Source organism: Battus philenor, unplaced genomic scaffold, assembly GCF_028537555.1.
Source record: "Battus philenor isolate CCGP_79_NKW_IND1 unplaced genomic scaffold, ilBatPhil1.0.hap1 SCAF_13, whole genome shotgun sequence".
Taxonomy (NCBI): Eukaryota; Metazoa; Arthropoda; class Insecta; order Lepidoptera; family Papilionidae; genus Battus; species Battus philenor.
This window is the reverse complement of record NW_027181675.1, coordinates 4886661-4902917: the sequence shown is the minus strand read 5'-3', so window position 1 is coordinate 4902917 and position 16257 is coordinate 4886661. Positions and strand designations below refer to the sequence as shown.

The 16257-nt window shown below is 31.8% G+C and overlaps 1 protein-coding gene across 1 annotated transcript; it reads right to left on the bottom strand.

The window, feature by feature from the left end:
- Nucleotides 1–5511: 5511 nt before the first annotated feature.
- Nucleotides 5512–7417, bottom strand: LOC137933591 (cuticle protein CP14.6-like). Its single transcript, XM_068777607.1, has 4 exons — nucleotides 7355–7417; nucleotides 6836–7024; nucleotides 5957–6061; nucleotides 5512–5643 (listed from the first exon to the last, which is right to left on the bottom strand). Exons 1-4 carry the CDS (start codon nucleotides 7355–7357, stop codon nucleotides 5536–5538), a joined length of 405 nt encoding a protein of 134 aa, XP_068633708.1. The 5' UTR covers nucleotides 7358–7417; the 3' UTR covers nucleotides 5512–5535.
- Nucleotides 7418–16257: the final 8840 nt, after the last annotated feature.

The window sequence follows — 16257 nt, the reverse complement described above, 5'->3', positions numbered from 1 at the left end:
ACTTGCTAATTCATGATTTAGTACGATTCGTTTTAATTTCTTTAAAATTGCTTTAATATTTTGTTATTAATGCAAGAGTCACCTGAGGTGACATAAGTCTCCTCCATTCTATTGCAGCGTATTCTATCTCTAGCTAAGGGTGACCATCAGTTTCTCGTAACTTTCACGATGTCATCACTCCATCTTCCATCCACGGTTCTGCCTCTTGGTCTCTTACTAATGGTTAAAGTAAATCTATAATATTACATTGTTTTCAAAACATTACTATCTCAATTACAAAATTGTAAGTTATTTTCAAAAGAATTCAAGATTCTTTTGAAAGTACTATATGAAAAACCTCTTATAATTAAAAGTGAAATTATTATAATGACCTTTTCAAATAACACACCGATTAAGCTACTTCTCACGTTAACCTACTAGAAAAGTTCAAATCGAATCTAACGGACCACTGAGCTTTAATTAAAACTTCGCATAACGATCTTTTCATACAAAATATTATTTTAAGGTGTCATAAACATTTTCTTTTTAATTTATGAAATTTAGTTTACCCTCTCTTAATTTCGATAGTATTTTTCATATTTCACTATTTTTATTATTTATCACGTAATTTACATACATTTTAGCTAAAATGAAAGCCTCTTAAGCTCTATGGGAATATATGACAGAAGCCTGTATGTGGAAGTGGACTTTCTGCGGCTGAAATAATGAATGTGAAAATTTAGGTAATAAATAAACAATATAACCGAAGATATGGTAACTCATAGTAAGTCAAAATACTCATAAATACATATATATGAAGCTATTTATCTGGTCATGCCTTCATTGCCAGACGACGATTACTTTTGACGCCAGAGACAGTGCGAGCCTTGTGAAAGTGTCTAATTTCGCTAACACAAAGATATATTTATGTCGCTTAGTCTCATTTATTTATTGTTAATGTATTACTTTTTAAGCATTATTTATTGTTACTTACGTATGTAGTACAGTATGAATAATTTAAACTTTTGTACAATTGTTATGAGTATTATTTATAATACGTTCGAGCAGGATCCCTTGCAAGAACTCCTCAGCTCGTGGGAAACATATAATAATTATTTAACTATTGTAATTATTATATACTGTGTACTACGGGCATCGGTTTGATTTCTCATCTTGTATAAAATTTATAGTGTCGTAGTGTTTTGTGAATAAATATTTTGTATTTTTTTAATGCAATTTTTACTTCATTTTGCACAATTTTTAGGAATAGTTTTAAAAAAATAAAAAAATTACTTACTAAAAAAAACACTACGAATACGAAGTAACAAAAGAGTGTGGTGGAAGTAAAGTTCCACGTGAAATCCTTCGCAGATGATAACGCTTCTAAAACCGAATGGCCAACTAAATCAGATCTATGATTTTATTCTTTTTGTCCGACCAGTCTTTCTGTGTGTCTATATATCAGGGACCTAACGTTAGTGGCCGGTTAGAAATCAGACTTTTTCACTGTTTTTCTCTTTTCAAAAATGGAACAAGAGCAGTAAGCCGACACTATCAGACGGATGTACACTTGCTTGCTTCGGGGACTGTGGTTTAAGGTTTCGTTTTACTGAGAATTGTTACAGTATAAGTTTGAAGAAATAATTCAAATGAAAATCGAAACTTTGCAAGAAAAAAGCTCTCGAGAATCCTTGTATTCTGTGAAGAATTTTCAATAATGTTATCTATCGAAGCGTGCGTCGTCGATTATATTCGTAACATTTGACGGCCGAGTTTAAATTTACCATCAACTGAGTGCAGTGTAAATCTTCCTTTCTGCACTACTTTCTAGAGAAGCTGTTATTCTTGAATCTGTTCTTCAAACAATAGCCTCTGATGTACAGTCCTTCTTTCATCCTGCTGAACATAAAATCGATGTACAAAAAATACCATACCTATTACAAATTCAATAATTTTTTTAATACTTGCAACATACAAGAACACAAGGTGCGTTATAGGGACAAAAGTTATGAATTTACTTTGAGAAATTGCCCGTCTAATGTGGCAGTTGCGGCCGAAAGATTCTTGGGCGGTAATCACGAGTTTTTATGCTGTTTTAAGCTCCCCACTAGATAGACCAACTAAATAGTCAAGGTAGCGGAAAATCGCGCAAAATTGGTCAACCTTTCGGGGAAGACTTATGCCTTGCAGTGGAAGTATTTCGTCGTGTCGTCGTGTTAATAGTGTGCATTCTAAGACCTGTGCGTGTCAAAGAGATTAATTGAAGGAGGTTTGATTTTAATTAATCGTACATGTAAATTAACTGGATATAATTCTCAGCGATCATTCGCTTATATGAAAATGTCGTTCCGGAGTTATAAATTGTCTTCAATTTATCTTGCCTCTTGAATGCCTCACAAGAAATATACGGGGTGACTAATTAGTAACAAAACTGAAAATAAAAAGAAAACGGATCGGCAAGCGCAGTGTAAGGCGTCAGCCATAAGTTGTACAAACGCCCTTGTTGAAGTCATTAGAAGACACGTTGCAGGTCGGTTTCATCTGGGCCTAATTAAAAGCTATTGAGAAGGTATAAATCCAACAGTGGATGATAATGATGATGATAACGAATTAACAATGGAGAAGAAAGACGAATAGGTACATTTAGACAGGTAGGGGAAGTCTACAGTCAATGAGAGGTTCTAGTGACAAAATGACGGATGACGTAGGTAATAAAGGCAAAGGTGTATTTTAAGTATTATTATTAGCTTCTGATATTTCTTAAAGGTAAGGTTAACATGTTTACCGCGTATTTTTTATAGAACATTATTACAATGTAGGTATAATGTGACAATATAACGTACTTTACACGTTCATTTGTATTCACCTTTTGTACGACCGGAATGTAATTGGAGTTAGTCTATCTCGGTTCTTTTTATCACATAACTCTTCGATTCTTATTTCAACTCTTTGTATATTCAGAGAAAAATAATTTTCACAAATAGTGTGTATAAATTTGAAATGAAATAACTTTAGCTACACGTATGTGTCTGGTTTTGATGAAAAAGTCCCTCCTTTCTTTAAAGAGAGAGACAAAATTGAAAATTTAAAATGTGTAAATCTAATGAAAAAATTTTTGACGTAACAAATACTGCTAAAAAAATTTTGACGTTTCTGAGTTTAATGCGGTATTAGTAAATATATATACGTAAAGTTTTAAACCATCTTTTTCAAACCGAAAATTTTGAAGTCAACGACGCTCCTCGCTCTGGTCCGGACCAGATCTGGTAATTATAGATAAAATGGACACATTTTTTTAAAAAAATATATTATATATATTATATCAAGATCGGCATATCAACAACCATAGAATACAATTAAAAACATATCATATAATAAATACCGATTTTTTCTTTGTTTTAGTCTCTTTAGACAGTGTGAGTATAGCATCGAGAAAAAACCTACAAAAATCTCTAATTGCGTCTTTTATTTCAGATGTCATTAAACTTCTACAGTAATGTTATCATATCCCTCCCTACCTACAAGATTACGAAGTCATTGAATAAAATAGCACCTATATGTTTTTGTTAAATTAACAAATACTTCCTAAAAATATGTCTGGAATTTTAATAAAAAATTCAAGTATTTTTTTCTACAACCTATTAATATCTAAAATTTAAATTACATATCGAACAATTTTACTCGTATAATAAATAATTTAAGCACTAGAGTTATACAACTTGTGTAGACGATCTAGCTTACATCTATGACATGGTATTATGCAAATTAGTTATTTTTAATTTGCACCTTTTTTTTTCGATTGGTCTTGCTGGCAAATTGTTTCATTACGCAAAACTTGATTAATTTTTTGTGTAAAGTTTAAGTATTAATTTGTATTAATATTATTTATGTATAGTATTTGTTACATAATATTATAATTTTTGTTCTGTTGAAAGTTTGGGCCTACGTTCCAAGGTAGTCTTCTTATTTCTGTTTTAATTCTATTTAATTCTCTTATATTTTTTCATACTGTTAACATGTATCAGAAGTGTATACAGTACGCTTTAGTTCGAATAACTTCCTGATATCTATATTCTGTATGGTACCTTTTTATTAGTCACCGTTTTAAATTAATAATTGAGATTAAAAGAAACAACATGAAAATTAATAGAGGCGCGAGAAATTAATTTCCCTACATATTATTTAATTTACGGAAATAGAACGATAAAACAGGTGACGCTAAAAATTCAATTATTTTAATTTCCGTTCGTTTAATTTTTCGGGGAAATCGTTTCTGAGCTTAGTTTTTTTTTCAACTTTGATGAGATATTTGATTTAAAATTCGTCAAATACATATCACGGTCAAGTAATTACACAAGGTAATTGGTTATAATCCATCCAAAAATTAATGGTTTCGGAAATAATAATTAACGTAATAATATTTAAAACAATTCTTGCAAAATTTGTATTAGTACTAATAATATTTAATTATTTATTTCAACATGTCACTTCACTTTATACAGAATGATTGGAAAAAGATGTTAAAGCATTAAAACTCCTTTAAAAATTCTTTACAATTAACTATGTAGATTTAAATATTTTCCGGTTAGCTTCATACTGGATAAATATTTGGTATTTTTAAGGTTATCGCGTGCGTCAATATAAGTAACGCTAAACCTGCAGACGTCAGGAATCTAAATCAATCATAGCGTAGGTACTCGATTTGATTTGTCATCGACGCAAACAGCGAGGTACACCGTTAAGTTGCGAATCTCGTAAAAATACGTCGTAGTATAAACCAGGTCAAAATATATTTTTTAATAGTACAAATATCTAAAGTAAATGAATCGAAGGTTAGTTTATTCAGACGACATTGCTAACGGATAGTTTAGTAAATGATGAAAATTTGTTAAACAACCAAATGTGGCTTTAACCATTTGTAATGTAGTGTACATCAGAAGATGAAACGGATGGTAAGACTATCTTTCGATTCCTGTAGACTCTTCCAGAATTCCAAGTTGGTCACTTTACATCAATTCATGGCCAACCAGAATGTCATTATGTCCCAATCATCAACTACTTTCAAACTGTGTTTTAAAATGTATCCACCTGTTTCTTGATTATGTCGTAAATGTTACATATAGAATTAAATTCAAATTTAAAATGTTTTATCATCTTAATAGTCAATATGGCCACCACTAATATTGTAATAAATATTGTGTATGTTATAGATATATGCTATAAAAAGCTATAATTAAATTGCGTCTTTTTTGTTATTATATTAGCTGTTTCCGCATATAAATATCTTTTTTCGTTTATTATATTTTTTTCATTCACAGGTAAAGTTGTTTATACTTTTAACGTTAATGTATTATAATATTTATTTGAAATTAATAAAATTTGGGTTAGGTGTGCAATTTGGGACGTTTCACGCTTTGGTAAAGAAAACAGATTATTGTTTGTGAATTTTTTTTATTATAATATGACGGAAAGACTAGACATATATTTAATAGGCAGTGTATTAGCTATTTTGAAGATTGAGTATTGTAGAGGTAACTTATTAGCTAAATATTAAGCTTAAGCGACCTGGGTTTCAGGTTTGGCGTGGAGGCGGTTGTACTCGATGGACCTGAGGATGTACTCAGGGATTTCTTGAGGTGGGGGAGGTACGGGAAGATGGGCACCCTGTAACAAAACAAAAAAAGGTTACAAACGATAAGACTTAAAGTGATTATTCTATTACTAAGTAAATTTATATGTGTATTTGTAAAGTTGTATGAACAACAATCAAGTGGCGATTTATATACTAATATTTATATACATAAATAGTTAGTAGGAGTCAGTAGTAAATTTAAATTAGATATTTTTTTCTTACTTATTTTGATTTTTTAATGATATTTATTTACTTCACCTAATTTCATAATTTAAATATAAATAAATGATTAAATATTAAACTTTAGAGAAATAATTTATTAATAATAATAGTGATTCGTCTCACCTGTGGCTGGTATCCGTTCTCGTTGGCGACGTAGACAATCTTGTAGACCACACCATCGGGACCTGTGTATTGGTTGCCACCCTGGACTTCAAGAGCCTCATCCTCCTATAAAAAGAAAAAGATGATTTATCAACTTGAGAAATATTCACAAATTTTAATGCTTAAATTCTAAAAGGAGGTCACGTATGCATTTCAATTATTTCGATGTTCTATATTCAAATTAGTAAACTGAATACAGATGAGATCGTTTATAACGTGTCATGTCTTTGTAAACGTCAGAATTAATTTAAAACCGTTCGCAATGCTTAACATGTCATGACCTCGTGGAATCAAGGTCTATATAAATTTACGCCAGATTATGATCTTTGTCCATCTTCTGTGAAAAACAGTTGTTAATTTGTTTTTTGTGTACACTCTGTTTTCCTGTTAAAATTTATAAACATGTGTGGATTTTTAACGTGTAACAAAATCATACCATATTGCGCGCTATTTCTAAAATGTATGATATAATATTTAAGTACATACATGTCAAAGAAATATACTTTTTATTCTTGAAATTTACAAGACTAATGAGGCGTTAATAATTTTATGTGATTCGTTCCGCCCATAGCGGTTTACGAGTTTTGTTATACAATAATTATCCTACGCAAGATCTCATTTGTGTACAACACCTTAAGGTTGTATGCTAAGTTTTATTACAATTGTCATTTCAAATTAAGGTTCCACCAATAGGAATATGGTAACACTGCAGATTTTGGCTATATGATTGTGCCTTACTAGATTTTAGCATCAATTCTGTGTTGTAAATATTATTACTATTATTTTATTACAACCAATCGGGTTAAGGAATATATGAATAGAGAATCCTGTTATACTTACGCGGCCAACATTCTTCAACACACCGCTCTCAGAGGCTGAGATACCGTTGCCGGTTTCGTAAGAGAATTGGTATTTGTCGGGGAACACATCAGCGTCTTGCTTAAGGATTGGCGCGTCAGCCTCGGGGGATCTGACAAGGCTGTCGGCGGCAGCGACGGCCACGATGGCAAGGATAGCGAAGTAAGTTCTCTGCAAAAAAAAAATCCAGGATTAAAATTGAAGAAAATATGTTGCTGTTAAAAAAATCTAAAACTATGTAAACTCTAAAGGAATGTCCAAATTGAATGTTAACAATTAAAAAAAAAACCATAAAAGTGAAGAAACATATATGCAATATTAACAATTAAAATATTTTGCAATGAAAAAGTTCAAATCAAAATGTAACTAGCGTTACAAAAATGAATCAGTCGGTTGCACAAGCCAATTGCCCTTTACACTTGATTAGGACACTGGCCGTCATTATGGTATTCGTTCATCTTAAAGATAGCTCTTGTGACGCAACCAAGCGCCTACGCTTACCATGTTTAGTGTGTCAAAGTTAACAGACTGCGTGTAACTGTGGTTGTTAGATAAATCAGTCTCTTTTTATATACTCCCGTCTTAGCTCTGCGTATCTTAATTTGCATTATTTGGCAACAAAGCTCTGATCTTCCATATGACTTGTGGCTTTTCGCAAGGTGAATTCGATTAGTTAGTGATTTTTTATATGAATTAAATTATGTATGTGTAGTAGATTTTTTTGGTTTTTAACCTAGTTCTTTGGCTTCAGCAGGCAGTAATAAAGTAATGATACAAATATTTTTTTGTTTATTGCTCGTTTATTATATTATTTATCGTATTTACAACCTCTTCATAACTAAACCAAGTTGAAACATGATGTTTTAATGTTATAAATTTTAGTACATTTTTTAAATAAATTTATGTCTACATTTATCACAGCCTATATATAGATCCAAATTAGTTCTCGATAATCGTATTTAATTAGACAATAATTCTTAAATTCAAGAAAAATAACAAATTATGAACATTTTCAATAAACTGATTAAAAATTATTAAAACATAAAAATATCAAGTCCACAGTATATCCTTAACAACAAGAAACACGTAAGGTAGGAATTGTCCTTCACCTTTGACACAAGTAATAAATTTAATTCATTGATTGTCTTACATAAAATAGAATTTGTTATAAAACTGGTCCTAAAAGTGATATTTAAATAATCATTCAAAACTACACGGAGTTTTCTCATTCATAGCGACATTTATCCTTTGTAAAATTTTAAGAGCCAGCAATTAACACCGATAAATTATCTATTTTAGGAATTAATATTTTTTTTATTCTAACACATTAAAAATATTATGTTTCATCTAATGAAAATGCTAATAGTGATACAGATGGCCAGTTTTTTTTTTATTATTTGTAAAGACGTAGGAGTATCGTTTAAGTTTAATTTTTATACATTAAAATGTAATTCAAAATTGGAAATTAATGTCAAATTGAGTTCGTTGGAAGACATTGGTTGCAAACTATTTTCTATCGGTTTTATTAGAAGTCTTTGGCAGAGGCCTATGTCTGGCAATGGACGTCCTCTGACTCAAACGATGATAGTTTAGATTTAAAACCTTTTATTAAAATAAGTAAATTCCGATTTTCCAAAAGTACATAGAATAAGAGAGCATATTATTTTCTCTTAAGTCTTTATCGTAAATCTCTAGATATATTAAATTTAAATGAGAAATTATTTAGCCCTCTACTTAAAATATACTTATATTAAATATGTATTTAAATTTAAAATATTAAAATCATAACCTTTATCTTTATTGATATTATTTATTTTCTTTATTTTAATATGCAATATACTCATTTTATTTATACAGCGCTTAGCATGTATTTATCGAAACATATCTAGAGTTACGAAAATATTTCTAGGCCATACAAATATTTGCATGTTAAACGTCAAACTTCAAATTTATCTAATTATAATATGTAAATACCATAGTAATTAGAAATAATCTTGCAAAAAAAATATGTTTATGATAGACTTTAGGTGTTTTAGGTCTTATGATATTTTAGAAGCTAATTTGCTCGACAAGCTGTAGAGTGGGCGATGTTGAAGATTCCTCGACCAGACCGAATGAGGAATGCGGATATCTGCACACACTCGAAAGTGATATAACGCAGAGGGTAAGCAAGTTGAAGTGGTAGCCGACTGTCCCGCATTCGGAGGACCTCAGTGGGGTCTGAATGGTGGTTGGGAAGAAAAATAGATGAATTGATCATCGCCTTCATAATTAATAATGAAGAATGAAGACTAACCTTCTACAACTACTGCAGGGGGTTATTGAAAATGAAATTTGGAGGAATAAAATTTAGAATTATAATGAGTCAGGTAGATTTATATAAAGAATATAAATAAATACATTTAAAAAACTTTTAAGTTAAACTGTTTTTTGATACCCATATTGTGGTGGTTGTGGAAAAATATGTACCTAGTCCGCCATATTGGAACGGCGTCCATCTTGAATTTTAAATTTTGACGTAATCATTGTGTTTTACTAGTGTAGCCCTTTCATTTGATACCCATATTGAGGGGGTTAAGGAAAAATATGTAATCCGCAATTTTGTATCGGCGGCCATCTTAGATTTATAATGTTATTGATTTTATTATATTGTATTGTCATCTAAATTAAATGTGTGTACCAAATTTCAGATCAATCTGACAACGGGAAGGTGCTTAAATTTCAATTTTTAGTTTTGACCCAAATAAATTCCGAACGGGTCGAACTAAATAAAACCGTTTAATAAAGTATAAATGTAAGTATAAAAAAAATTATAAATTAGAAAGCAAAAGAAAACAATGTATTGTAATAAAGGTTATACCTGTGATAGAAATAAATATTAAATAGAATAATAAATATTGTAATATGCTGTTATAATAGAGAAAACTATGAGAGACGCTGCATAGAAGAATGACAATGAAAAGAAATGTGAAAAATTATTAAAGACACAAAAGTCCTATTCCCAAAAATAAGATAGGGTTTACGAGAGGTCCCCAATAACAAAGACTAATTTAAAAAAAAAAAGTGGCAGTCGGCAGGTCACTTCGCGAAGACCATAGAGGCTTTATGATTCTGGATTGGAGACCACGGTCCGACAAGCGCAAGAGGGTGAGGTGGCTAAGTGACTTTGTTGGGATCGTCATGGGCGCAACGTTAGATGTCCACTATATAATTGGACACACGTTCTTGTTAACATTATCGGAAGACACTATGCAGTGGAGAACAGACAGGGGCAGACATTTGTCTGGCAGTGAAGGTTCTATGGCTGAAATGATCATAAAACTCAACAATTTTATGCCGTATTCATTGAAACCATACATTTTTAACGTAACACCGCTCGTACATATTTTAATGAATACTATTAAGGTTGAAAAGTTCATGGCAGGAATCAATTAGCTTCATATATATCTTTAAACAATAGCTTCATCGATTGTAGGTAGATAAAAGTAGTGAATAGTAATCGTGGTATGCATCGATCGATTCTGCAAGGTTATTTGATCAATGAATAGAGTCCGCTTACTTGATTTTTTTTTAATTTATTTCATTATAATTTTTGTATGTTCAATTTTGTTGTATCTTTAAAACGTGTTAACACGTTCGATTCGATTAAAAGAAACGGTATTAATTTACTATACAATTAGTGTTGTTCATAAAATCATTTTATGCATACATTTGCATTTACACAAACATTTATTTGCTTCCTCAAATTTAATATTTCATTTAAATTACTTCAAAAAATTTACACAAAGGTGTACATTAAGGTAAAAAATATATATGATTTGACTAAAATAACCAAAGTCAATTTAAAAAAAGAATCCATCGTCATTAATAACAAGGTCGATTGTTTTTAAAATCATATACTTTCATTTTTCTATTTACTATATTTATCTTACTGTTACGCAAGAAGGAATACTTTTTTGTATGCTATATTTTAGTGTGCGTATATATAACGCGACTCATGCGCAAGATTATGGCGTCATTTCACTTTCCAATGTCTGGTCATAGACCCGGGCTTATCTAAAAAATTCTAACAAGCTGTTACGAATTGCCGCCCGCACTTCTGACCTGCTGAACTTGAAACCGACTTGCAATATTCAATACACGAATATGCCCACTTCATTTTCCTCATCGATATGTACACATAGTTACAATAAACTATTTAATGCTGGCTGGATTTTTTACAACTACAAACTTTTATGTTAGTCTGCGGTTAAATAATTTGTTTCTTTAATTTTTATACAAAGGACGACTTACTATAGGCGTGAAAACTTCAAACTCAACTTTATACTTAAAAGTATAACTTATTTGCTGTCAATTAATGTACACCCTATATAATCACTGATAGTTACTATATTTTAGAAACAGTTATTATTTACTATCTGTCTGCAGACTTTGTACTACCAGAAGTTATTGGACTGTCGCATATTATATAATAATAAATATATAATAATAAAACATATATAAAAGTGTGTACTTTGATATGTGGTGTATATCCACAGGTTGATTAGAAATACGTGTAAAAGATTTAAAACTTCTATGGCAAATGCATACATCCTTTTACAATTAAAACAAATCGTCCTCTATACTATCTTAGAACCATCAACAAAAATACGTAATAATTGTACAAATATATAATAGTTACATTTTATTCGCATCTGTAATGGATACAAAATGTGTAAATTATACCTCGAATTAGGCTATTTAATGAAAGTGTTTAAACACAAACTGTCAATAAATGAAACCTAATAACTATTTTGCTATGTTTTTAACTTTTTTTTAATTCAAAATATAAATAATAATTATATTTATTACTTGACCTATTTTTAATTCGTTTCTCAGCGTAAAAAAGAATAACAACAATTACAACGCACAAACTTATTTGGGATATAACAATATAGGAAGAATATCTGTGCCCGAATTATACTTTTACTTTTATAACCTTTTTGTTATTGTATGATAACTAACATTCAGTAGGTTTCTCTTTCTAGACTGTCCAGGTAGGTACAGGCCTTTTGTTAAAAAATTGTTAATTTATCTATTTCTATTAAGAAAGCTTACAGAGTAATTTTATGTTAATAAAAACAATTATAGCAGATTGCTAACAACTAGCATCCACAGCTATATTATTTACGCACAAATTTCACATGTGTGTTTAATAGAAATATCACAAAACTAGGCAAACATCTATATTTTACCAGGATTTTTCTTACCGTGCCCATTCTAGTGTTAAATATTTCAAGATCCACGTGATGAGGAAGTTCATTAAACCCTCTCGCTCTGACCAAGAAGTATGAATGACTCCTAAAGTTGATAGTTGCTAAGGGTACATTAATTATTGGTCGCAGTCTAATACCAGGTAAATTACTCCGTAATCCTGTTTTTGCAACTAATTCTGGACCACCATTAACAAGTCGTCTGTGCTGCAGCGGCAGAAAATAATTTCTTTTACATCGATGGATGAGCGTCGTTGGAGCGATACTGTCCGTCTTCGAGTCCTGGATGTAGCGACGAGACGGAAGACTCACCTACACACTAATGCAGGTGATCACCGTGCACGGTTGCTTCGGTGATTACCTGTGTAGGATTGGACGCGCAGCGACGGCGAACAGCTTCCACTGCAGTGGGGCCGCCCAGGATTCTGCCTCGCACACGTTCGCGGACTGCCCGGCATGGCAGTCGGAGCGGTGGAACCTGACGGACGAGATCGGACAGAACCTGTCCTTGCCGCGGTTCATCGGCATGAAGAGCCGTGGCCTCTTTCTGTGAGACCGTCATGGTCCAGAAGGAAGCGACCAAACAGGATCGACAGAGGACAGATTCCGCTCGGAGAAAACGCCGTCAGCGCAGGGACGCGCCTCCCGACGGCACTCCGGTGAATGGTGTTCCCCCTACCATAAACGGGGCCTTCGGAATCGCGGGAGTTTAGGGTGGGGGCACTAAACTGCCACTAGCTTCGGTGACTCTGAGGTAGATGATGGTTCGACGTGGTCTCGAACAATCGTGAGTTTCAATCACGAGGGTTTCAGGGGTAGCGTGAATCATACACGCATACCCCGGGACGGGCTATCTAAAATAGCATGGCGTAAAAGAAGACCACGTGGCGATCCCTAACCGGGAGACTGTTGCAGTGATAACAAGAATTCAAATGCGTAAATGTGATATAAAATTAAATAAATTTCACGTTTTTAATATTATACGATGTATCCGAGAAGACGTCATCTTCATTGTTAACAATGATCATATTAAGAAGGTCACTACATGTATTTTATATGATATGATTGGTTATAGATGTAAAAACTTGAATTAAGTAAGAGTAGATCTCTTTTTATCAAATGGAACTGGATAGGCCTCACGCTCCGAAGAGACCCTGATCACATACCGAGGCAAGCCCTAGAATGAAATCCTCAAGGAAAGCGAAGACGTGGCCATCCAAAGCAAACCTGGCGGCGGACGATCACTGCAGAAATGAAGGCAGTTGGAATGACGCGGTGCGAAGTAAAGCGCGAGGCTTAAGACCGCTCGGGATGGCGACGTACTGTGAACGCTCTTTGCCTCATTTTGGGGACATAGGAATAAATGAATTAATGACATCTCTTTTTATATCAATTAATATGTCGTTAAAAATCAATGGTTAAAATTTTAAACTATTTTTTAAAATTAATTATTGTTTACTAACTTTTCCAACAGACTTTTTACCGAAATAAGTTATTGACTAGATGTATTTTAATATAAAAAATACTTTATACAGGTTCATTGAAAATAAATGTAAAATCTATAAAGCTTTTTGCTAATAAATATGCTGTTCACCTGTTTAAAGCTCTCATATCTATAAAAAATCAGCCTGTATAGATATAAATATGTTATAAAATCTTCTTAAAAAGTATGTTTCATCTTGGAAACCATTTTTTACAAAACCGTAGTTGCATCATCCAGTGTCGTGACAACATTAGTGCCTACACGTCGGACCTGAATTTTACGACATCAAATTACCGACTTGACATTTAACGAGAAACGTTATTTGATAAAAGCGAAACGTTTTGCATAAATACAGGATTTTATATTTTGATTTATATATTTTTATCCGCAACATTGGCCACTCCGTCGACTAATTCGGACCTTCGCGTGGAAATAAAATAGATTAATATATTAATAGGAAAATAATTGTAAACTGGCTTTCATATAGGAAATAGACTTTGACGATATAATTAAGTTTTACTTCGTCAGGTTTTGTAACACTTCTTTTTTATATGCCAATGCCGTTTGCGCCTTGATATTTACAGTTTTACTGGGTTTGACGTGACGTATTGGTAATGACGTTAAATAATAAAGCAAAATATGAAAGTTTTTTGAGTTATTAAATTTAATATAAAGCTAAATTTCAAACACACTTCATGCGTATTATAAAGTATTAATACTACTCACATAAAAGAAACACCTCTGTATGTACATATAAAGAGATTTCTACGCACGTATTGACTTATCACGATGTCTCTTGAATCATAAAGCGTATAGACTTGAAATTAGGTAGGAACATATCAAGCAAATGCTAATTATTGATTTTACGGATTTTGCCGATATCATTCCGCAAGGGGGTATGGTATTAAAAATGCATATTTTCAAACTATAGCAGATAAACTTTTATGCAGCTATAAAATTAGGAAAATATATATTAATATATATAAATATATTTATTAAAGGCAGTTAATTTTAGATAAACCCATTTGTGTTTCTCTTTCGTAAAGAAGGCGGGAGCCATGTACCTCTGTAGAGGTACAGGCTCTTGCTGTTCCAAGAACATTACCATACAACTAAAATAATTATAGACAATAGTTTTAATCACAAACCTCGCATTGTGTAAGTACCGCGCAAAAATAGTAAAATATTAGTATCATCATTAAAATAAATAACGTTAACGCTCATAAAGAATATAGCTGCAATTATTTAAAAGTTTTTTTGGTAATTTAGCTGTCATAACTAAAGAACTTATTGGATATAAAGGTGTTTATACATTACTGCAATGTAAATTTAGAGTTTTGTTCATCCGAATTAATTATTAGACGCGTATTTGCAGTAATTCTTTGAATTTTCATTTACGACAAAGTAATCATTATATGTTTCATACCATAATTATGAATTCAGCTGCAATATCAACTACAATTTGCGCATGTTTTTAACAGTATATATATTATCAAAGTGTAACTGAATTTTATTTGTAATTAATGTCATATTTTATCGGATTATTGTACAGATTATATTCCTGATTCTTGTGATATCAAAATAATGTATAATATATATTTAAAATTGAAATTAACCTAATAAATAACTTTACTAATAATTTTTTTCAAACACAATACTTGGAAATAGTTTCACTAAGTTTTCATAAGTTCGTAAATAACGTCATCACATTTTTTTTATTTTTACCTTCGAGAGCCTAGTTGCATCAAGTCACTACGTAAAGCTAATTAACTTCTGAGCTTGGCGGCCTCTTAATGAAGGGAAATTAAAATGACTCCATAGCCATACAGCTACAGAGGGTATGCTCCAATATTGTTAATGTAAATAGGGGTAGACTTTTAACTCTTTGATCACTGTTTTATAACACAGTATTATTATTAAACTTATTTATTATTAAACTTATTTAGTATACTGCTAAACATAGGCCTCCCCCATAGATTTCCAAAAAGACCGGTTAGAAGCGGCTTAAAACTCAATTACATTTAATAAGGGTGCTGATAAAATATCTGTACTGCAATTGTATTGAAAAAAACAACAAAAAGCCGATAATGTGTATCCACTAGTTAAAAAGCTCTCAATAATATTAATTTTTAATCGCACTGCCTAAACAATTTAATTTAGCTACAAGACTTTAGAGGTAGCCCTTCAACTGCGATCGTAGGTCGCGATTTCGATTACCGGGATATAATCTTATATAATTCATACTGTGTGCAATAATAACATGGGATTGGCACTGCTCACAGAACAGATTTTCAGAGGATGGATATGGTGTCCTCTGTGTACAATTATATCCCTCTATAGATATCTTTGAAGGAGGCCTATACTTTGCAGTCGGCGTCTATGGGCTGAAACGACGATGTCGACGACAAGACTTCATGCTAATGACATAATAATAATTATCAAGAATTACAGTATCTGTAAATAAATACATGTATTGTATGTGGTAAACCTTATTCCTATTAAGTTTTTAATGCGGTATCTGACTCATGGTCACGTCAGAGAGAGGTTACGTGGTATCATCCTCAGCATCGACACCTGTACGATAGTAGTAAATTCTTCAAAATATTATTCATATAGAAATAATATCAAGTTTTAAATTTTCACTGTTTGATACCAGTTTTTAAGTGCAT

What these genes read in the sequence shown, in the direction of transcription:
- LOC137933591 (XM_068777607.1), bottom strand. An exon ending in TGTTGAAGAATGTTGGCCGC is followed by an intron (nt 6,062 to 6,835) that starts GTAAGTATAACA and finishes TTCTTTTTATAG; the next exon opens with GAGGATGAGGCTCTTGAAGT. An exon ending in AGAACGGATACCAGCCACAG is followed by an intron (nt 5,644 to 5,956) that starts GTGAGACGAATC and finishes GTTTTGTTACAG; the next exon opens with GGTGCCCATCTTCCCGTACC.